Raw genomic sequence first — 23,449 nt, 5'->3', positions numbered from 1 at the left:
TGATTGGTCATCAGGAAGATTCTAGAGGCAGTTTAACCTTCGAGTAAACTCTATGGGAAGTATGGACAACAGGTCTTCTGATTAAAACAGTTGTTACTGTGTTGGATGTGCTGCTGTGTCCTGTGAACCTAGCAGGGGAAGTGGAAACAGGAATTCTAGTTCAAGGCTGGCTCTAGCAAGTTCAAGGCCAGCCTGGACCTTGTGAAGCCTTGTCTCGATAAATCAGATAATATGTTCATATGAATCAGTTCATATGTTTAAGAAGATAATGTGGGTTTTTGTTTTGTTTTGAATATGTATAGGGGTGATCCAATGCTTGTGAAATTGAATATTGCAACTGCTTCAGGCTACCTCATTTCTGGTATGTGATAGCATTTTTTCATTGCTCATTACTTTTTAAACTACTCATGGAGTGATGCAAAAATCTATTGTTTATGCTTTTGGCTTATTTGAAAATTAGCTTTGAGGATCTGTACAGGGAAAAAAATAAACCCTTCAATGGTAGCAGGCCTGAAACTTACCCTCTGGCTTTCTAGATCAAGAAAGGACTGAGTTACAGAGGTCTTCACACTTAAAAAAGCAGAAGCAAAACAGTGGCCTTTCTCTTTCCTGAAGAGCTATTAGTATAATTACTATAAAGTTAGTGATGCCTGTGCCAGGGCTCTTGAAGAATGTTCCAGTAGACATGATTTTTTGTTTGCACATGTAAGCTGTCTAGACATGATCAGTTAAGGTGTGGATTCTGACTCCACATTCTCCTATGTCTCCTATTCTCCATTTTTTTTCTCACGATGGGTGGGGTTTGGGTTGGCCTTTTCTACAGCGAGGACAAGGGAAGTAGAGGATATGCCATCTTAGCTGCAGTTACAAACATTTTGGTTGTCTTGTGGGCAATCAAACAAAGATATCAGCCACGATGTGGACATTTATATAAGAACCCTATTTTATCATTCTACAACTTAGTAAATAACTGAAAGAAAATAAAAGTCAAAATAGAACATGATGCAACAATGATAAAGACAAGGGATGAATTTCATAGAAAATTTGTTTGCCATGAAGATGTGAATTGTAACAAAATATATTGAAATAAGTAACTCTTTAAGAGGAAAGGTAAGTTTTAGAGTAATGATAGACTGTTGGATTATTTGGTAATTGAATTTAAAAAAGGAACTTGTCAACAAATTGAGAAAAGATTTTCTCCTTTGACAGAAAATGTCTTTGACACGATCACACAATTCATAGTGTGTTACATCCTGGGTCAATGATGCTGTCATTACAGAATAGTAACTCTCAGACAATCTTTTTTGTGTTAGCTTGTTTTCATTTTTGAAATAGGGTCCCCTGTAGCCCAGGCTGGCCTCCAACTTGCTATGTAGCCAAGGGTAACCTTGACTTTAGATTCCTCAACTTAAAATTGTCGGTATTACAAACAGGCACCACTGGCACCACCGTGCAGCTCCTGTGGTGCTGGGGACCAGGCCTGCCGGCTTTATGCATGCCAGGCAGGCGCTGTACTGAGATACCGCCTCAGCAGCTCTGGATCGTGTACAGAATAAAATTATTATTAAGACTCTCCTAAGTAAGATAACAATCTGTAAAACATTGAGCACACAAAGTAAGGCCATCTCAGTCTCTACAGAATATGCTACAAAATTATCATAGCTTGTGACCAAGCAGCCAAAACATACAGGGAAGATGGATATATTGAAAGAAATAATTACTATTATTCTTATTATTTTTCTTAGTTATAGAATTTAGTTTCTCTTTAAAATCCGTAGCTTGAGCCCTCCTAGTAACTTTTGTTTTTGAAAATGAAATCTCTACGTTCCAGAAGCTCTAATGCCACAAGTGTGAACCCATGGTGACTGCCAGTTTCCCAGGCTACATTCGATGTTCAACCATTTGCTAAAGAAAATAATTGTGTTAATATTCTGAGCAGTTTCTATTTTGTTAAACTGAACTGAGTTTCAGAATATGTTGACCGAGTCTCTTAATGAGAAAGTGGTGCCTTCTTTTTATTTGTAGGCTTTTTGAACAGTTCTTAGTGGTTTTACTAGGTTTTTTTTCTTTTTCTGCTACGGGCATGGTAAGGCAGTGTATGTTCACAATCCCAGCGCTGAAACAGGAGGATCAGGAGTTCCAGGTGAAGCTCAGCTACATAACAAATTAGAAGCTAGTTAAGCTACATGAACTCTCTCAAATGAACAAACAAACAAAAACAAATATTAGTATTGTCAGAATGGGCAGCTAAGAGTTACCAGACAATGAGGTTAATACGCTCATAAAACCAAGCAGCTTTTGTCTAATGTGAAATCTCATTTTTCTCTCATGCAGATTTATTGATTATCCTTTTGAATTGGAAAGTGATCGGCGACAAGTTTTTTGTAATTCACCATTGTACAGCGCTGGCTGCATACTACTTTGTACTGGTGAGTACCAGCATTCTCCATAGCCTAGCCAGTAGGCAAGGCTGGATGGAGAGAGACTTTCAGGCTGAACGCTAAGCCTCTAAGTCTTTCTGTTCATTTGTTTTTGAGACAGGTTCTCTCTGTGTAACTCTGGGTGTCCTGGAACTCTCTATGTAGACCAGGCAGATCTTAGACTCAGAGATTAGCCTGAATGCAGGGGTTAAAGGTGTGTGCCACGATGCCTCCCGTGCCCCCTCAACCTTCCTGCCTTCACCTTTGAACCGGAGGCATGACAAGATGGGCCACCGCTCCTGACTTAGTGTCTGTTTGCGGTTCTAAACCAAGTCAGGCAAACAACACTACTTACTTGAGTTTCCTTAGGACCTTGCAGATGGAGCTCCTTGCCTTTCTAGGTACATTTACGGTTTAACAGCCTTGGGTATGGATAGATTTCTGTGCGCTGTGGGAAGAATATAAACTGATGAAGCTCAGGTCCCTTACATGCATCCGTAAGCATAGATCTTATGAATTGCTGCTCTGCCTTGACCTCTGCTTGATCATCAGCTTGGTAAATCACTGCTGTGCACAGATTGGCAAGTTGAATGCTTAATTACATGAGATGAACACTAGTTTCCCTTTGGACTTCAATGCCTGCTTTTAAAAAATCAACTTCATGCTGTTGTTTTAAAGGAGAAATGAATGGTTGTCTTATTTAGCGAGTTGATAAGTAAGGCCCATTGCAATCTCGTTTTAATATCTTCCTTTGTTATGTTGATTAATATGAAATGAATATATCTAAAGTGGGTCTGTTCATAGCAAAGCAAAATAAGAGAAAAAGAAATGAAAAGATTTTGTTTTGATTTTTTTTGTTTTGTTTGTTTCTCTATTTTGAGTTTTTGGCATCTCTATGTCCTGGCCGCCCTGGACCTTGCTATGTAGTATAGGTTGGTCTTGAACTCTAAGAGATCTGCCTGCCTCTGCTTTCCCAAACTTGGATTAAAGACCCTGTTATTGAACAATCTGCAACCAGAGTTTTAGGGCAGGAATATCGGCTCCCACAGCCCCATCAGGTCATCTAATAACTCCAGGGTAGAAGATCAGTGATGGTGGAAAACAGAAAGGAGATGCCATCAGTCCAGAGAGGAATGGATGCCCCGAGTTCATCTTCAAACTGCTGACACAAGCGTCAGTTTTTAATAAAGGAAGACAGCGCAGGACAGTGGGTATGGCTAGACAGTCCTGGCCAAGGTATGGCCCTTTAGATCACTGTTTAAGATCGGGTCTTACAGGCTGGTCCTGCAGTTGGATTTTTCTTTGGGCCTCCAGCTCACAAACAATGAGAGACTTATCAATTCTGAAAGCTTAGCCTTAGCTTAGGCTTGTTTCACTAGCTCTTATAACTTAAATTAATCTGCTTTTATTAATCTACATTTTACCATGTGACTTCCCCGTGTGTTTTATTCTGTATGTTCGACATCTCGCATCTCCGTGGTGTCCCCCATATGCCTGAATTAATCTCCTTTTCCCTTCCCTGGAAGTCCTGCCTATACTTCCTGCCTAGCTATTGGCCATTCAGCTTTTCATTACACCAGCCATAGCAATACATCTTCACAGTGTACAAATAGCCCTCACGGTTCACTGAGGCGCTATCACCCTCACTGCTGAGGGGACTAATCTGGTTCTTTGAAGATGATTTCTCCTGCTCAGGATGGTCTCACCACCATGACACCTGCCCTTGGTGGGTGGGTGGGGGTCTGACTTAGACTTAGATGGAGAGATGTAGGTTTCTTTGGGATCCTGATGCTTTGTGAAATGCCCGAGGAGACAGATGAAAAGCAAAGGCAGAGGTGCCAGGTCTCCGTTGTGTCTTTCATTATCTCGTGGGCCTGAGGGAGGAGTCAGTGCTTTTTAGAAAAAGCAGTTTCTAAGCGTCTGCTATTAATAATCTTATACTCCTTTAAATATATATGAAAGTGTTCGCCCTCATGCAGTAAACTTGCAGCCCATTTTGCAACCTTCTAAGAAGGCTAGCAAAACAATAATTATTTTTCTGGAGTAAAATGTCAAAAAATCCTTATTATTTGTAAGAATCTTTATTTAGAAACAATTTGACTTGACATGTCTGCAGCTGTCTAAAGATCTTTTTTTCTTAAATGGTCTTACTGGAACTAAATCAAAACGTAGGAGTAGAAGCAGGTTTCCTTCAGGTTTTAAATATATCTTCTAGTGAAAATAGTTTTAAATGGCAAGATGTGGACCCTAGCTTCTGCATGCATGGACATGGACACCTGCTCATACACATGCATGGACATGCAAGCATATACACACCATAAACATCTCCATAGCAGAACCATGAAATAAATACCGCTCGCTAGTCTTTTATGGCTAATGGAGTTAGGAAGCAAAATGTTTATTTTAAAACATTTGGAGACAGGGTTTCACTGTGTAACCTTGACTGTCCTGGAAATGTGCTGTGTAGACCAGGCTGGTCTCACAGAGATCCGCCTGCCTCTGCCTCCTAAGTGCTGGGATTAAAGGCGTGCGCCACCACACCCAGTTAAAAATATTTTAATAGTGTTCTTAACAATATTCAACACATACACATACTGTATCCCCTCCCCCATTGTTTCCCATTAAAAAAATTTAGGGACTGAAGAGATGGCTGAGTGGTTAAGTAACTTGCTTTGTGAGTGGAGGACTGGGTTTGGTTCTCTAGAACCCTCATGGGGCATACAGCAGCCCTCCTGGTAATTCCAGCTTTAGGGTAAGACAGGGGGTCTCCAGAGAAAAACTAGATATACCAGCAGCAGGGGTTTCTCAGTACAATGGTGACAGAAGAGCCATGGTGGATGATTTCCCACAATCCCATCTGTGCCGTGTTCCTGCACACATGCATACTCTCATACGACACACACACATGAAAATGGCAAGAAAAGAAAAAGTTTAGGCAACTTCCATGATATCTACCTTTGCCAATTTTAGGACTTTGTTTCAGCATTTACTGTTTGGCATAGAATGTTTGATTGTTTGATGTGAGTGTTCTCATAACTTGCAGGCATAGCTGAGTTTCTACTTGGCATTTCCCCCGTTTTAGCATTGGTTCTGGACTCTGAAGCACAGGGATAAATAAGCAAAGGACAAGGGATGCAGGGCCTTTCCTACTGTTTCACAGTCCTCTGAGAGCAAGGCATGGTTTACACAAATGTATAGTGGAAATAGTCTCAGCAAATCTTTCACCTTATATCTTTATGTCTGCTAGGCTTTTTAAATCCATTTTCCTGTCAATGCAGAAATAAATAAGGAGAGAGAACCGCTGCTGGGTGGTGCTGCCACACGGTCACATACCAGTTCATGTGGAAACTGTAACTAGATAAAGGCTCGTTCCCTTTGTTTCTGGAGTGCCAAGCTTTGGGTTTTGAACCCGTGTAGCTCTTACTGTTACAGCCAGGTGTCCGTTACCTGATACCTACTGCTGCAGTGTGGTGCTTCAGGTGCCAAGACCCCAGCACTTAGCGTTCAGCTCTGGCCCTCTCCTCAGCACCTGGAGATGGTAGCTCTCCCAGCAGCCCCTACCTGCAGTGTCTTCCTCTGCCCACCCTCCATGTTCTCCCCTCTCCCATCTCTCAGCTCTCAGCAGTTCCACGGTTCTTGATGATGTCACATCTCCACAATCTCTGCTCTCGGACCCACCTGTCTGCCTGCTTGCCTGTTGCCTTCCTGCTCTTCCTTTAAAAAAAAAAAAAAAGTCTGGTTCTCTATGTATCCCTGGCTGGTTTTCCTAGACCTCACTATGTATACAAGGCTGGTCTTACACTTAGATCTGTCTCAAGCTGTTCTTAAACTTTTCTGTCCTATAGAAGCTGCTTGCTGTGCCTAGAGCTGTCAGCCCTGGCAGTCACCCACTCTCTCTGCAACCAGCTTAGCCTACCCTACCTCACACAAGTAGACAATTATACCGTTTGGATGATGTCTCGTGGGCCTCTCTGTTGCTTCTTCATAGGGCTGTGAACAAGGGGAAGAACTGGCCTGCCATCCAATGATGAGAATGCTACCTGGGTAGCCGGGGTAGATGTACTGTAGGTTCGTTCCATGGGTATGGGAGGAACCCCTCCCTACCAGGTTGACATTGGATCCAGTAAGACTAGACTATCTGTGCTTAAGATCATCTCACATGCTGCAGGCATGATCATTTAAGGATCATCTCAAGCTGACTTTGGCAAAGAAAGACAGGGCAGGTCAGGTGACTGCCTAGCTCCAGTTTCTACTAGTCTGGAGTCTCATGAAGGCGTTAGTGGCTGGGTGCGAGTCTCCTGCAGGCATCTGTGAGAGCTGTTGAACCATTGATTGTCCTGAAAAGGTGCTCACTTGATTGGCAGCTCCCATTGACTCTTCAGAAATGGCAGGTGAAAGTTTTCCCTGTCACCTTCTCATACTCTTCAGCCGTGTCCTTCACAGTCTTGACTAACTCTGGAACTGAACCAATCCAGGCTTCCCCTCTTCCCGTCCTGATGAAGAAGTTGAGTTTCCACTCTAGGCTGTTGTTGCTGTGACTGGACATGAGGGATGGACCTGACAGCTGTCCGTCAAGCTGCTGAACTCCCTACCACGATAGCCCCACTTATTTCAAAGGAAAGATTGTGCACATCAGCAAACTTAAAAAAAGTGTAGTTGGGCGGTGGTGGCGCATGCCTTTAATCCTGGCACTTGGGAGGCAGAGGCAGGCGGATCTCTGTGAGTTCTGAGGCCAGCCTGGTCTACAAGAGCTAGTTCCAGGACAGGCTCCAAAGCTACAGGGAAACCCTGTCTCAAAAACCAAAAGAAAAGAAAAAAAAAGGTTAACTTTTAGCCACTACATAACCTTACCCAGGGCCTTCTGAGATGTCTCAGAGCTTGGTGTATATGATGATTTTTATTAAAAAAAAAAAAAAGCTGCTAACCAAGAAGATAAAAATGCCTATCCTGGTTAGTATTTAATTGTTAAGTAGATCTTTCTAAAAGCAAGCTTATCATATGATTCTACTTATACGGGATGCTTAGAATAACTAAGTCCCTAGAGAGGAAATAGATTCCAAGTTGCCAAGAACTGGGCAGAAGGGATAATGGGGGCTTATTGTTTCATGGGACCAGAGTCTTAGCTGGAGAATTTGAAAAAGTTCTGGGAGTGGTGGTGACAGTATGAATGTCCTTATTGTCACTGACTCCACACTTCTAAAGCCATCATGTCGTGCATATTTTATCACAACAAGTTAAGAAAAGAAGCTTATTTATGAAAAGTTAGGGTGAAAGATTATTGTGTTGGATAATGTATTGTAGTTTTTAGATAAAGCTACACACTAAAACAAGAAGCGTAAAGAAATAGAGCTTACATTTGCATTTCGATTTAATAACTCGAGAAAAATGAGAAATGCCCTTTCAATAGCATGTACCACCGCTGACAATGAAAGCAGTTTTCAAATTTAGGCATCACCAGGAAAGGCAGTTTCTAGTTAGAAAATGTTCTAATTTGCCACACCCAGTGGACCCCTATCTGGAGCCCCTGATCTTACATCTGTTCATGGGAGAAATAGTCAGGAGAGCAGCCAGTTGACTGTAGAGGCAAGATTAGGTGCCCACTTCATTGGCAGATGAATGAAGGACCCAGAGTTGAGAAGATATCCTCTCTTCCTGAGAGATAGGCAGGAGTTGGTTGGCAGGAAATGGGGTTTGTGGGGCATAGTCGGGGGTGAACATTTGGGTAAGATGTGGCTACCTGAGGCATAGAGTGGAAATTCTAACTAACATGCCTTGTGTTTTTACAGTTCATGAAATGGTTGTAGACTAGGATCTGTAGTCAGAGAACTTGAGAGAAAAGGGGTGGGGGAGGTGGATATTGATAAGTTTCACGCAGCTGGCAGGTGCTGTAGGCTCTCTGATGGGACCAGAGTGAGAACCGTAAACAGAGCATCAGCGTGTGGCTGGTTCCTCTGAGAGGTTCTGGCTTCCTGCACATGGTAGGTATTTTCTAAAAGGGGCATTCTCAGGAGACCTGGGGAGGAAGCAGGGCTTCTCCTGACCCAGCTAGGGAGCACACCCGTCAATCAAGTGAGTGGCCAATGGCGTCCCAGTTCAAAGAGAAGGAAGCAGCCTTTCAGCCCCTGCTGGGAGGAGCCTGCACGTCCGCAGAAAGCGGAGAGAGGGAATGTTGATGTCCATTTTCAGAGACTGCTCTGTCTTGGTTTGCCAGCGTTAGATAAAGTGCAAGGGAAAGCTTTTAACTTTGTTTCTAATTGGCCTTTCTTCAGAGAGGAGTGAGCTCTTGGCCTCAGGTGACACTCCTGTGTAGCAAGATTCAGCTCAGGAAAAAACTACCAACTGCTTGCGGTGCCAGGCATTGTGGACAACAAGGCACAGGATTATAGGTGCTTGGCAGGCACTGGGCACTGTGATAGACAAGCCGAGAGACCTGTGAAGAAATCGACCTAACTGGGAGCTGAGGGGCCAGGGGAAAGTTTTCTAGAGGAAACGGAGCAGATTCTTCTGGAAAACCCTGTATGGTATGGTGGAGGTGTGTGTAAACCATGCTTAACCACAGCAAAGGGAGCTAGTTCCCAAGGTACCACTCAGCTTACTCTGTGCTGGAATCACCTGTGAGACTGTGAAGAGAGATGTCTGATCCCTTGTTCTCTAGGCCTGGGGCGATGGCTCAGCGGGCAAAGCATGTGCTGCGCTAGCATGAGGACCCGAGTTTGGATCCCTAGCGCCCATGGAAAAGCCTAATTGGTGATGTGAATCTGTTATAGGCCAGTGTTGGAGGGAGGGAGATAATCAGATCCGAGAAGGGAAATTCTAGGTTCAGTGAGAGAACCTGTCTCAAAAAAATAAGGTGGAAAGCGACAATGGAAGACAGGTGATAGCCCTCTGACCTCCACGCATACATGCAAAGGTGAGTGAGTGCATCCTCACACGCTTGAGACACATGCATAGAACACACACACACACACACACACACACACACGGAAGAAAGTAAGAGATGGCTCCTCAGACAGACGTAAATGCAGACAAAATGCCAGTGGTGTAAGAGATAGTAGCGTAAGAGATGGTGGTGTAAGCTTTTAATCCCAGTACTTGGGAGGCAGAGGCAGGTGGATCTCTGAGTTTGAGGCCAATCTGGTCTACAGAGCTAATTCAAGGACAGCTAGGGTTGTTACACAGAGAAACCCTGTCTCTAAAAGCCAACAAAACAAACCCAAAAGGAAAAAAATAAAAATAAAAAAATAAACCATTTTTAAAAACCCTGTGCTTACCTAACAAGTTCCCAGGCCTTGTTCTAGGCACCATACTTAGGAAATGCTGGGCTCCAAATAAGAGTGAAGATTTCCTTGGGAAGACAGGGTTTAGAAGGCCTCAGCTTTTTTTTTTTTTTTTTTTTTTTTTTTTTTTTTTAGAGAATTTGCACTTTGGGAGATTATGGTTAGAGAAAGGCCTTTTCCAAGGTACTATTTTTACCAGTAACTTGATTGTAAAGGCTATCATAAAGTTATATTGCCTCTGGCACTAATTTGATGCCTTGGTTAGCGGCTACACTTTATCGTATGGCGCCGTGAAGGGAGTTGGGAGAAGTGATCAGCAACTGCTTTCAATGCAGTGTGTTTTCATTAGCCAGTAAATTAAAATTAAAAATTTAAAATCAAGAATAATTAAGTTTCATTATTAAGAAAAAAGATTTGGGGGCAGCTGGAGAAATGGCTCAGTAGTTAAGAGCACCGGCTGATCTAGGACCTGCTTCAGTTCCAAGCACCCCCATGGCAGCTCATAACTCTAATTCCAGTCCCAAGAGATCTGACGCCCTCTTCTTCCCCAGTTGGCAGCAGGCACACATGTGAAGCACACACATGCGTGTAGGCAAAACATTCATGTACATAAAATACGTAAACCAGTCAATAAATACAAACTTTTAAAAACCCACAAATTTTGGCAGTGGAACTTTAGCCAAGTTTAGTCATTTGTCAAGGAAGTCGGTATACTTTAGGAACATATTAACTCATATTATTTTGTAGCTATCTGGTTAGTCACGTTCTGTAAACATTGGGCTACATTATGACACACGCCACAGCCTTAAAATACCTGACCCAAGGAAAAAGAAACATTTTAGTGAACGTAGACTGGAAGAAGGCCTTCTTTAGCCCGGGAGTGAGAACACTGACTTTAAAAAACCAAGCACTCACGCTTATTGCACACGTGAATCCATGGTAGTGAGGAGCGACTCAGTCAGACATGGCGGCCACACCCGCAGTCCCAGCACTTGCAGGGGGAACCACGAGGATCACGTGGTGAAGGCTAGCCTCAGGTATGTAGTGAGACTCTCATCTCAAAACAAAACAAGAAGTGGGGTGAGGAGAGACAGGGAAAAAAACCAAAATAGAGGGATTATTGTAACAAATATTTTTAACACTTTTGTACCTGCTTCAAGTAAGAATCCCACTAAAAACAACTTTCTCCTTTGCATAATTTTCCCCAACACTTATGGATATATTTTCATAGTTCATCTCTCTTGCTTTAATTCAGCACAGGACTTAGAGAAATCCAGTTTCATATTTTATTTGGATGATATACACTTAAATGTTCTTCTAATCTTTTTTTTTTTTTTTTTTTTGGTTTTTCGAGACAGGGTTTCTCTGTAGCTTTGGTGTCCGTCCCGGAACTAGCTCTTGTAGACCAGGCTGGCCTCGAACTCCCAGAGATCTGCCTGCCTCTGCCTCCTGAGTGCTGGGATTAAAGGCGTGCGCCACCACCGCCCGGCATAATCTTTTTTTTTTTTTCCTTTAAAAACATACTGTTTTCTTTTGAGATGAGGTTGGCTAGAACGTAGGATCTTCCTTAATGCTGGGATAAGAGTTGTATGCCAGCATGCTGAAATTTAAGTCAAATACTCCAGCTATTCATTTTTTTAAAAAATATTTATCATTTTATATGTATGTGTATGTATGCCTTAGTATATGCATGGCGCATCTTGTAAGTGCTTAGTGCTTGCAGAGACCAGAGAGGATGCCAGGTTCCCGGAACTAGTGTTGCAGGTGGTTATGAGCTGCCATGTGGGTGCTGGGAGGCAAAGCCTCATCTGCAGGAGTAGCGAGTGCTCTTAACTGCCGAGTCATCTTTCCAACCCCTCGGCAATTCTCCTGGACAAATTCAGCTGTGCTTTAAGAAGCCACCACAGGGCTGGAGAGATGGCTCAGAGGTTAGGAGAACTGACTGCTGTTCCAGAGGTCCTGAGTTCAATTCCCAGCAACCACATGATGGCTCATAGCCATCTATAATGAGATCTGGTGCCCAGAACACTATATACGTAATAAATAAATTTAAAAAAAAAAGAAGCCACCACAATTTTTTTATTAAGAATGCACATAAAGTATGCATGAACTTGCAATGTGAGCAGCAATTTGCTTCCTGTTATTTTTAAAGTGCTTCTTCACACTGTGCAAATTAGAGAGATCGGGCTGTCCTGCTTTTCATCCCTTTGTTTCCTGTCCTCAAATGTGACTTCTATTATGTATTAAAATGAATTTGTGTAATAAAACAAAAATGAGTGTGAACTACCCAAGGAAGACACACCTAAAATCCTCCACCCCAGGAAACCCTTCCCATGATGGAAGACTATCCGTGGCAACTCTGATGTACAGTTTCTGAGAATGGGACATTCTGATGTGACTGAAGTACATTGTAATTGTGAGCAGCCATAGTCCCTCAGACTTTGGGTGTTGGGTTGACAGCTGTGATTTGCATGGTTTAATCTCTGAGGTTGAATTTTCTAAAGCGAGTATTTTTATAAGAGTTTATGTAATGGAAATGAGATGACTTGTGATACTACCAGAATGCCCAGACATCACTGATAGGAGAAGGTCATCATTCTTGTATATGGAAATATATATACTATTAATAGTCAGATGAAAAGTCCCATAATACTGAATTAAAGAGAAATATAGTCAAAACAAAATAGACTGTGTAATATGCAGAAAATAATTGGGGATTCCACATTGGTATGAATTGAATTAAGTTCACTCTAAGCTTTCTATGTTGAGTCTCTAGCTTCCAGTACCTCTTATTGTGTCTTTGAAAATAGGTCCATTTGCATATGTTAAGAGGAGTTCCTATTGCTGTAGGGTGGACCTTTAATAAACAGTTATTGATGTCCATATTAGAAGGGCGGTTTGGGCCCAGGAATTCTGTGTGAAGACAGGAGTTAGGCCACCAAACTTGAGGGACCGTCAAAAGCTGTCAGCAAGGATGGAACAGAGAACTCCCTTGACCTTCAGAGGCATGCACCTGTTGGCACCTTCACCTCAGACTTCTGGCTTCTAAAATTGTGACACAGTCTCTTGCTGAAACACTGTACCCTCCACCTACCACCTGTTTCTTTGTTGCAACCCTCCCAAATTAATACACTTTCAGTTGAAGAGATATAAAGGCCTTCTTCATCTTCCAGGAAGGTGTTGATGCTCAGTTGAAAGTGACAGGCTTTGAGTTAGCTTGCACAATACCATATGAACACACACATTGGATTTTCCTCTTGATTGCTACATGAGATTGAGTAAACTTGCATTTCCTAATTCCAAGACTGTAACTCAGATTTCCTCTTGACAAAATGGGTGCAGAGAGGAGGATTGTGGAGCTGAAAAGATGTTTTGACCTTTTGCAACGTAGAGCTGATTCTGTCAGATGGGAACAGTCTTCAGGCTCTTCAATAGTCCCATGATGAATTGAGTCAAGGCAACAAAACATGCCCAACCTCCAACCCCTGCTTTTGGGTACTTTTTGAAGAACAGAGTTAGACCTGGAAAACTAAATAAGAGTTTGTGGTACATTGTTAACAGTGTTGCTCAGCTTGTGTTTGTCTATAAACAGAAGTTTCTGTCCTGCCTGGCCCCACAGCTATTCAGCCCCAACAAAACAGACAGAAGCTTATATATATTAATTATAAACTGGTTGGCCTATTAGCTCAGTCTTATTTTTGACTAACTCTTACAAACTTAAATTAACCCATAATTCTTGTCTATGTTAACCACATGGCTTGGTACCTTTTTATCAGTGAGACATCTTGCTTCCTCTGTATCTGGCTGGTAACTGCAGACTGAGCCTTTTACAATAATTCTCCTAGTCTGGTTGCCCTATCTATACTTCCTGCTTGGATACTGGCCAATCAGTGTTTTATTAAGCCAATACAAGTGACGAATCTTTACTGGGTACACAGCACTTCCCCTTTTTATCTTTACAAAATAAGAACTATGAATCTAATCTCCTTTGTTTAGTTTTTTTCCTGACTGTCATCCATAACAACTTGTAACCAACCTCTGAAGAGAACGCATGCTTACAAGGCAGCCATGATTTTGCTGGCCACAAAGATGCTGAAAAGCCAGCTGCTACAAACTCATAGTTTCTGAGCTGGGACCAAAAAAAAAAAAAGGCTTGCTTTGATTTTTAAATAAGGATGAAAATGTAGAAAAATAAGAACAGTAAAGCAAATGTTTATGGGCAGTCTCAGAGCGCTTTGATTGTTGAGGAAGTCACAGGAGGAAACCATCTTCATTTGAGTTGTTTGAATGTTGGTTGGGGAAAAAAGAATCATACGGTCACTCAGCTTTTGGAGGCAAGGTAATCAAAACTTAAATATAAGTTAGGGAATGGACTTGTAGCTCAGAAGTTAAGTGCTCACCTGACGTGCAGAGAGCTCTGGGGTTTTGCCCACAGCAGCACTTTCTGTCAGGCATGGTGGAGGCAGGAGGATTAGGAGTGCAGAGTCCTCTTTGGTTCCCTAGTGAGTTCAAAGTCAGCATGAGCCGTACATGGTACTGTTCTGAAACAGCAACAAAATTTACCAAATAGTGCTGCCATAACAAGCAGGAATCTGTCATAGCTTATCAGGGAGTCCAGGGTACTTTAAGTATGAAAACACATGGCTATTCAGAGATATGGAGCGTAGATGATGACCTCCTACCTATAAAGGAACTGGACTTACTGGAAACAGAGTGACTAGATGTTCCTGGGGAACAGGAAACTTAATTTTTATAGTTCTAAAAGCCTGCCATTGCAATAAAAACACATTCTAAGCCAGGCGGAGGTGGCATATACCTTTAATCCTAGCACTTAGGATGCAGAAGCAGGCGGATCCCAGTGAGTTCTAGGCCAGCCTGGTCTACAGAGCTAGCTAGTTCCAGGACAGCTAGGGCTGTTACACAGAGACACCCTGACCCCCAAAAAACCAAAATAAATAAATAAATACCACCAACACGCATTCTAGATCCTAGCATCTTTGTTGGGAGATCATGTAACTTGGGCTTATTATCAGAATGGATTGACGATAGAAAACAGACACATGGTTGGCTGAGGAGCTGAAATGCAAGTCAAAGCGAACCTCATGCTTCATTGTAGTTTTTTTTTTTAAGATTTATTTACTTATTATGTATACAACATTCTGCCTTTATGTATGCCCACACTCCAGAGGAGGGCGCCAGATCTCATTACAGATGGTTGTGAGCCACCATGTGGTTGCTGGGAATTGACCTCAGGACCTCTGGAAGAGCAGACAGTGCTCTTAACCACTGAGCCATCTCTCCAGCCCCCATTGTAGTAGTTTTACACAGTGCATTAAAAAACTTCCTTCCCCTCGGGCTGCAGGTAGTCACTGGAAAGGAAGAAATGTTACTGAAAAGGGAAACAGAAAAGAAATATCCTGTTCATAGACAGGGAAAAAATGTTATTTTTAAACTCATTCTGGTTCTAATTCGTTTTATTTTGTTTGTATCATTAAAATTTGTTATGTATTCTAGAAACATACTATATAGCCCGTTTAACTGTTCAGCAGAGGTAAAGGGACAGTAAGAATGGTTGTAGAAGTACTGTCATTAAAAATCTTTGTTGAGTTAGTGTTGTTAGTACTAATGGGCACTGTTAACGTCACCATGTCTGTGTGAAATTGGTGAACTCACACACGTCCTGACATCTGACACACTCTGTTTAGGTGGCAGTGGGTCACTGGTTTGATCATTAGGCATCCCTCCTCCCTTATTACTCCAGTGTCACGAAAGACAATGAACCTGAAAATAGATCCAGGAAAGCTAATTCTATGGCCAAACCCCCAAAATAATGTTTCGTGTTATTTTAATTGATCATGGAATACCTGATCAGAAAGTAGTTTACCAAGTTTTGTGTGCATCTGAGGGTTGGGAATGGGCAGACATTTCTCCAATTTATCACAGCTCTGATAGGATTAGACATGCTGGAGTGACCCCATCTGCCTTGTGGCAGTTGTAAAATCTGTGTGTGTGTGGGGGGGGGGGGGACTCATGCATGGAAGTCACAGGACAATTTTCCTTCCATGTGTGATCTAATCATCAAACTGAGCCATCTCACCAGTTCACCTCATAGCAGTATTAAAAGTGTACATTAAATACAATTCCAAGAATTTTATTTCTAATGTTTGTTGTATTCTGATATATTTTTCATTTTATTACATTGGCAGAATGTGCTAAGTATTGTTTCAATTTTGAAAGATCCCAGGCTTGTGTGTGTGTGTGTGTGTGTGTGTTTTAGCTATAGGATCTTCTAGTTGACAGGTATATATTTCTAGATCTAGCGTTGTTGTGTTTACCAAACATATACTTGCTTACAGATGAACTATCACAGTATGGGATAATTACACTTTTGAGATGTTTAAGCACTTCTACTTCACAATGGATATTAAAGGAATGCCCATAGTGTTGACTATAAAACTCTTTAACTTTCAAAATTCCCCCTTCCATGTGATCATTTTCCTGAAGTGGTCTGAGGATGCTGTCGCGGTGGGTGGTAGAGAGCGGCAGTTCACTGTGAGTCATTGCTTGATTTCTGCTTTCCTGGGTGAACAGAAAGTGCTGAGTGGGCTTAAGTGTGTGATGGACCATCTTTTATCACCTGTAGAGTTCCAAGCATGTTTCTAAAGTCTGAAGAAGAAAATCAGGAGGCTGGAGAGATGGTTAAGAGCACTTGCTGCACTTCCAGAGGACCTGGGTTTGGTTCCCAGCACCCATACGATGGCTCACAACTGTTACTGTGATCTAGGGGACCTTCTTCTGGTCTCCCAGACTCCCAGGCATGCATGTGGTGCCCACATTCACACACCTAAAAACATATAAACTAGTTTTTTAAAAAAGAAGAAAATTAATTTAATGATAAAAGGTGGACACCTTGTCTGTTTTTGTAGCGATGGATTGTACACCAGAGTGACTAGCTCTTTCTAGAATATTTGTATTTTTTGATGAGTCCCTGACACTGTTTCTGTCTCTTATCCAGAAAGATGGAATGCTAGCGTACATTGCCAACTTCCGCTTGCTTGCCGAGCTTTCCAGCCCCTTTGTGAACCAGAGGTAGGTTACAAATTATCACTTTGAGGCTGTGTGGTTTCATTTTAATCTGTGGGAACCTTTTTTCCAAGATACAGAACTCAAGTCCCCACTATTGCACCAAAAACGCTTTATCCACAGAGCCATCTCCCCAGCCCCTCTCTGAAGCTGTTAGATGCTCCGTGAATTCTTTTATAGCCAGAAACGTGAGAGTGAGGTGGTAGATTTCCCAAGCCACAGACTGAGTGTGATGTTTCTTTCACTCTTTTTTTTTTCTTTCCAGGTGGTTCTTTGAAACCCTAAAGTACCCCAAGTTTTCCAAAGTCAACGTCATCAATGGAGTTCTCATGACAGTGGTCTTTTTCGTAGTGCGGATCCTCGCGATACCTCCTTTGTATTTCTTCATATACTCTGTGTACGGAACAGAAGCCTACGTGAGGCTCGGATTTGTGATCCAGTGTACCTGGATCACTACCTGTCTTATTTTGGATGTGATGAATGTCATGTGGATGATCAAAATTACAAAAGGATGCATCAAGGTCATCTCTCTCATCAGACAAGAGGAAGCCAAGAGTAGCCTTCAGAACGGAAAACTTGATTAAAGGCGTGCTTCATCAAACACCGGTGTTTCCAAAGCCATCTTCATTCCTCCCCGCGTCACGTCTACTGATAGATGAGTTCTCGGCATGCTCCTCTGCTGCTCTGTTCCTTATGACTGTTTGTTATTCAGGGTTTCCGTGTCTTCTTCTCTCTCTTTCATCTTTAGAAAAGGAAAATAAAATTTAGTTTTCACTCCCAAGTTATCTTCTTTCCTTCTGCCTTTTAAGCATGGCTAGACATCGACAGGTTTCAGTAGAAGTTGTAAGTGGAGTGGAGCGCCTTTTCTGAACTCGCAGTGTGCATGGGCATCATTCTCTGCAGAGAAATGACTGTGGGGGTGCCCCGCTTCACTGAAGGAGCGAGAACTGCTTTTAAGTCCGTAAGCGGCTCGGTTTGTTGTGCTGTGTTCTTTTCTAATGCCAATGCCTGCGGAGGGTCTGATTTCTAAGTTGCTAACATGTCCTTTTCCAGGCCATCAGAATTGACACAGTTTCATTTGGGTATGTGGTCATCTATTATGAAGGAGTATTTCACTCTTTGACAATATCATGTTTGAACATACTCCCTGCATTTTAAGATTTCAGATGCTGCTTTATGTCTTTAGTGTTTCATCAAACAGTTTTAAAAACTGTATGTCAGGCAAGGCTTAAGACCCATTGTGTGGACCTTGGGGACGAATGTCTTCTAAAAGTGCATGCTGGGAACATGGCTTCTGTACTACTGCCTTCCCTCTGTTTCCTTGTACTTTTTCCATGAAAAAAAAAAAAAAAAAGATACTCTTCTTGCAAAATCTTCCCTGAGTTTAAAGCCTGATGCCAGAATACCAATCTTTCCCAGAATGCATTTGTCATACCCCAGAAATGGGCCTTGTGTTGATTGGTTAGACTGACGGCACCACAGACAGGTCAGTGTTTGGGTTTATCCGTAGACTTTCTCAGGCTTGCTTAGTCCATCTTTGCTTTGCATTTTTCTTGAGCAGGAAGGAAGAAGGTGATTTAACCCAAGTATTCTGATGATCAAAACTGTCATTCTATGTGAAGAAAGTGTGTGTATGTGTTTACTTTCACTTTGGTTCTTGCAATCCAAATAGAGAATTATATATTTAGCTATTATTGCCTTTATTTATTTTTTTCTGAAGTACTTGACTTTAATGATTGTTCTTAAGAAAAAAAAAGAGACATAATTCAATTAGTGGTGAATACTTGAATTTAACTGAACCTAAACCAAAACATCTAATCCATCTAGAGTCTCAGATTGAAGGGGAATGTTTCGTTATTCATCTTATGATGGTGAAAGGAGAGTGGTGTAATGTAGTCAGGATGGTTACTGTAATGCAGTTTCATCTGATTGTCTGGTACAGAGAGAGTCTGGCAAGGTCTAGTATGTTTAAAGATGGGAATTAAAAATTCAGCCAATCAAATGTTAAAATCAGCTCCGTTTACTTTTGAAAGATAAAGTAATGTAACAGATAGGACTTCTGTAAAGCAGCTAATGTTTCATTGGTAACGGCTTGTTTATTCTACATCAGAGGCACTCAAGAGTATTGGTTGTCTAAAGGATGAAGGTATAGGAACGCAAATGATTTTACATTGTTCTCGGCTCTTACAAGAAAAGTGGGCTATTTTTTTTTAAAGGAAAGAAGACATTTATATTATAAAACTGTTTTATAAATTCACCAAAAAGTGTTTTTTTTTGACACTTTGAATATTGCTGCAGTTCTGAACACAGATTTCAAACTCACCATCAAAACAATGACAGCATACAGTTAAGAATCTCCATGTAAGCAATAACTGTTTCCTGCTTAAAAGGTCATTGCTGTTACTTTTAATTGATTGATGTAGCCAGTCATCAAATAAGTATATTCGGGATATCAAATGTTAAACTAAGGTTTGCCATTCCCTTTGTCAGCAGCCCTTACTAGCTGCAGCACCCAGAAGTCAGTTCTCCACGTTCTCTTGGGGAATCAGTGCAATGGGAATGCCCCGTGAACTGCCACTACAATGCAAGCCAGCCTCCGGATGGGGCTGTATTTTTGCTGTGGTTATATTTATCAACCGAAAATCCAAATAAAGATATAACATAATATTTACTAAAACAATGAAATTTTCATTTATTGAATGACAAATTTTTGCTAGATATTTTAGATATTAAGTATTTTGGCTACGTGGATTGATTTAAACAAGTCCATTAGGCATTCTGATATTTAACAACTCTTAAAAAAATCTTTATAGAAAATAAAAGCAAATTGGTATACATTTTTAAGCAATTCTATTTTTCTAGAAAAGATTAGTGACAATCTGAATGTGTAGTACTCTAGAAAATAAAAAGTTCTCATGAAACTTAAAAAAAAAGCAAAAATAGCATGCAAGATCGTGGATCCTGCATTCAATATTTTGTGTGAGAGACTAAAATTTTTAAGCTTGGGTTTATAGAATTTGCACTCTTGTGTCTAAAATCACTTAGAGGACTGTTTGCATTTACTTAAAATTAAAAATGAGTTACGTATGCATGCAAGGAAATTAACTCAAATTACTCTGTGGTAGGTTGACTTTTTAAATTTTAACTGCTTTTTTGTTATCTCATGGGCCAGTTAGGAATCAGGAGGAATAATGGTAGACCGTTACCATCTCTGGGAGCCGGTTTGCTGTATTATGGATAAACTGGGTCCATAGGGGATCTGGTTGGAAATTACTTAGTCTATAGGTATTTTGAATGAAGTTCTCTCAGTAATTTTAATAATTTGTTTAACTCCGCTTTTGTTCAAGTGTCAGATTTTTTTAATTGCTTCCTCTTGAGACCTTGGGCATTTGGAGACGAGTTCTTCTTGAGGATTCGCTGACTGCTGGTGACATTTCTTTGGCATCTGGAAATGTCATTTTTCATGGAGGCACAGGGAAAAGTACCATCAAAATGTGTGTTTCTTTCCTTTCAGTTTTAAGAAAAATCTACATGTCCCACAAGCCTCTATTAACATACCTGGATGAGTTTGTTCCTGCATTGCTGCAAGTATGTAAATAGGCAATCTCAAGGATTGGTTTGTTTGCATTGCCTGACTTTAAGTACTTCAGTGGCTTGGGCAGCTAAAAAGCCCACATAGTTATGGGCATCAGTAATGATTCATAGAAGCTTATGCATTTTTGCGTTTGAGATTTCCTCAAAAGCAAACATTTTACTTTTGTCAGAAAAAAATGGCACCGTGCTTTCCAGCAGGTGTGAGCCACCACACCGGTGAGAATCTTCCCGAATGCGCACACACACACCTCCTGGCCTTAACTACAGCTCACCGACACTAAAGCCACTGAAAGCCAGCCATGATGCAAAAGCCAAAAAAAAAAAAAAAAAAAAAAAACCAAAAACAAAAAAACCCCTCAATGTATGCAGAAATGAGGGAAGCCTGTAGGACCTGGTGTGGGAGGAGACAGCGAGACTGCTCTTCCTCTCAAAGACGGTATTTCCTTCCTCTACTGAGAGTTTTCTGTCCAGGCTCACCTGGTTGACCATCTCCTCTCTAGTGCCCCACAGACTTTATTATCCCCCCTCCATGTGCTGGGACCTCTCTATGTCAACTTCTGAGACATGCCCGGTCATCTATGTGCTTCTCAATCTCCGTGGCAAGTTTCAAAGTTTACAAATAGGTTCTCTCACGAAAACAAGCATTGTAGGACGTTTAAATAAAGATCTGACAAACCACAATTTATTAATAGGCTGCAGGAAGCCAGTAAGCATGTAATAATACTTGTTTACAACATAGAACAAAGGTAATTATGGTTTTGCTAGGAAACATCTGTAAGCTCTCTCTTAAACTGGTTTAGCAATAGAGTTTTATAAAGCGTTTCAGCTGGGGATTTAGTAGGCGTGTTAATGACCTATTAAATGTTCTTTATAGACTCCATGGCAGTATTGAGGGTGTAAAATGGAACTGTTTTGATGAGGGCAGGGTCTGGCTTGTGGCAAATTGTTTTAGTCTTGCTCTTCAATAGAAAAGACTTCTGTGGTCCTGTTTACTTAAAAGCAAACTACCAGCTGCTGAGTTAGTGTGTCTTGGAGTTCAACCCCAGGGACTCAAGTCCATGTCGTACTTGGTGTGTCTTCTGTCGTAGTGGGCAGCTTCGCGAAATGAACTGTGTGCGTTGGAAACGTTTACATTTACCCACTTTGCACAGCAGCCTTGGTGTCAGACGCTACACACAAGACCGAGCGCAATGAAAATGATTTCTAAATCTCATATGTCTTAGCTCTATACCTCTGGCTGGACACCATCTCAAATTTTTCTCTTTGCATTTTTATGTAATTCTGTAATTAATGTGTGTTACAATCATTTGCTCTTTTGGCTAACTGAACCTAAAGACATAGCTGAGACATAGCTGTAAATAAGGCATGTTCTGTATTTTTGTTTCCTGTTTGATTGGTTTCTCTAGGATTGTCTGCTTTTTACTTAAGGAATTTTTGTGTAGATGATATTCCTAAAAGTAGGATAAGTTATGAAAATTTTCAATTACTGAATTTGTAATAACATTTCAACATAGATCTTATTTGCAAAGGCCACTGGGGTGCCTGCATTAACTATAGCGACATGTACAATTTTTCTCCGATACTATAATATATAATCTTGTCATAACGTTTTGGAAGCCTCTCCAAATATGCTTAATAACTTATTTCCATAAGATTGAAGAGTTTTATTTATAAAACATAAGACCAAGTTAATTTATAAATCAGTATTACTAAGACACATCAGTAAGTGAAATACAGTTGGCGTTCTTTGATTCTGGTTGTGCTTTGTTTGAAGGGATAGAAAGTATCTTTTCAGAACTTTCATTAAAATTTTGAAATGTTTGTATTCTTTGTATGTGTGCCACTTTACAGTTTATGCAAGTTCTAAGCAATAACCTGCATGTTCTACCTGGTCGGCATCCGTCCTCACGACAGTTTCCTTTACTATTCCGAACGACACCAGTCAACATGGTAGACCCCTCCCCTCTCCCAGCGAACACCTTGGGATTTTCTCGTGTTAAAACACTACTATAATGTGGTGCAAACCTTTGTATTTTGTGAAAGAGAAATAAAGCCACAATTATTTAGCGCAAAAGTCTGTCTGGTTGGTATGTGCTTAAATAGTACGAGCGAGCGGATTGATGAGCTTGCCGTCTTCCACTCCCAGGATCACTCCTAGCAACTGCATCTTGAAAGTGGTTTTTATACCTCAAATTCCCTCCTCTCCTGGAGGAAATTCCAGCCTTAGAGAAAACCCGAAGCTGCAAACATTTTAGTCTGTGCTTATTGGCGGGAGGGTTGGGGCTAGCCAATCAATAGGCCCTTGTAGATGAAGGGACGCTTGGCAGTTAGATTTTAGATCTCCTGTCTTTGTCCACCCTGCCCCCTGCATCCCGCTCCTGAACTGTACTTTTTCCCAAGTGTCTTGCTGAAATTCCCTGCTTCTCAGATTGCGAGCAGTCTGAATTGTGCATCTGGGTCTGGAGCCTCAGTAGATCTGGAAGCTGAGCGCTAATTGAACAGACTGTGGGAGCGGTTTCGTCTTTGGAGAGTGTCGTGAGTCATGCTTCTCCACGTGCCTGAAACGTTGCATCAAGACTGCCATAGGAGCAGCTGAGTTGCAACATGAAAATAGCAGTCCCAGCTGTCGGCGGTGAGCGGCCCCAGGTGGGACTGCACAAATTAAAACCACTTGAAAGCAAATAGAAACGGGTCTCCCACTCCTTCAGCTGTCTCCAATGCATGTAATTCACTTATTCTTCTAGTGGCCAGTCTTTACCAAAGTCTGCTTACTGCCCCCCCCCATATTCCTCTGGATGGTCCCTAAGCATGCCCACAATAAGTATGATGTGGCAAATTTGTCATTTTCCCCTGTGCAAGTAACTGATAATCTGCCACATAGCAAGGCTCTTCGTGGAAGGACTGTACATGCGTGAGTGGCCGTGTCCCTTCGCGTTTAGGGCATAGTGCTTGGAACTCCGTGCTCATGGCTGCTAGTCCCTTCACTTTTATTTTCTTGTTCATTCTTTCCTTCCCTTTTCCTTCTCTTGTTCCCTCCTTGTCCCCCCTTCTTCCCTTCTTACTTCCTTTCTTTTT

At 41.5% G+C, this 23,449-nt stretch overlaps 1 protein-coding gene across 7 annotated transcripts in view; it reads left to right on the top strand.

The window, feature by feature from the left end:
• Tlcd4 (TLC domain containing 4) overlaps window positions 1-22,448 on the top strand; it is a 53,323-nt gene extending 30,875 nt beyond the window's left edge. For all 7 annotated transcript variants that reach the window (XM_050144688.1, XM_050144611.1, XM_050144814.1 and 4 more), the window contains 4 exons: window positions 303-361; window positions 2,335-2,429; window positions 16,713-16,786; window positions 17,046-22,448. In XM_050144688.1, the coding sequence (XP_050000645.1) occupies window positions 303-361; window positions 2,335-2,429; window positions 16,713-16,786; window positions 17,046-17,364 (547 nt within the window). In that variant the 3' untranslated portion in view covers window positions 17,365-22,448. The remainder of the gene's footprint in view (window positions 1-302; window positions 362-2,334; window positions 2,430-16,712; window positions 16,787-17,045) is intronic.
• The last annotated feature ends 1,001 nt before the right edge of the window (window positions 22,449-23,449 follow it).

Source organism: Alexandromys fortis, unplaced genomic scaffold (genome assembly GCF_014885135.2).
Source record: "Alexandromys fortis isolate MF-2015 unplaced genomic scaffold, M_Fortis_MF-2015_v1.1 scaffold_19, whole genome shotgun sequence".
NCBI lineage: Eukaryota > Metazoa > Chordata > Mammalia > Rodentia > Cricetidae > Alexandromys > Alexandromys fortis.
This window is presented reverse-complemented; position numbering and strand designations above follow the sequence as displayed.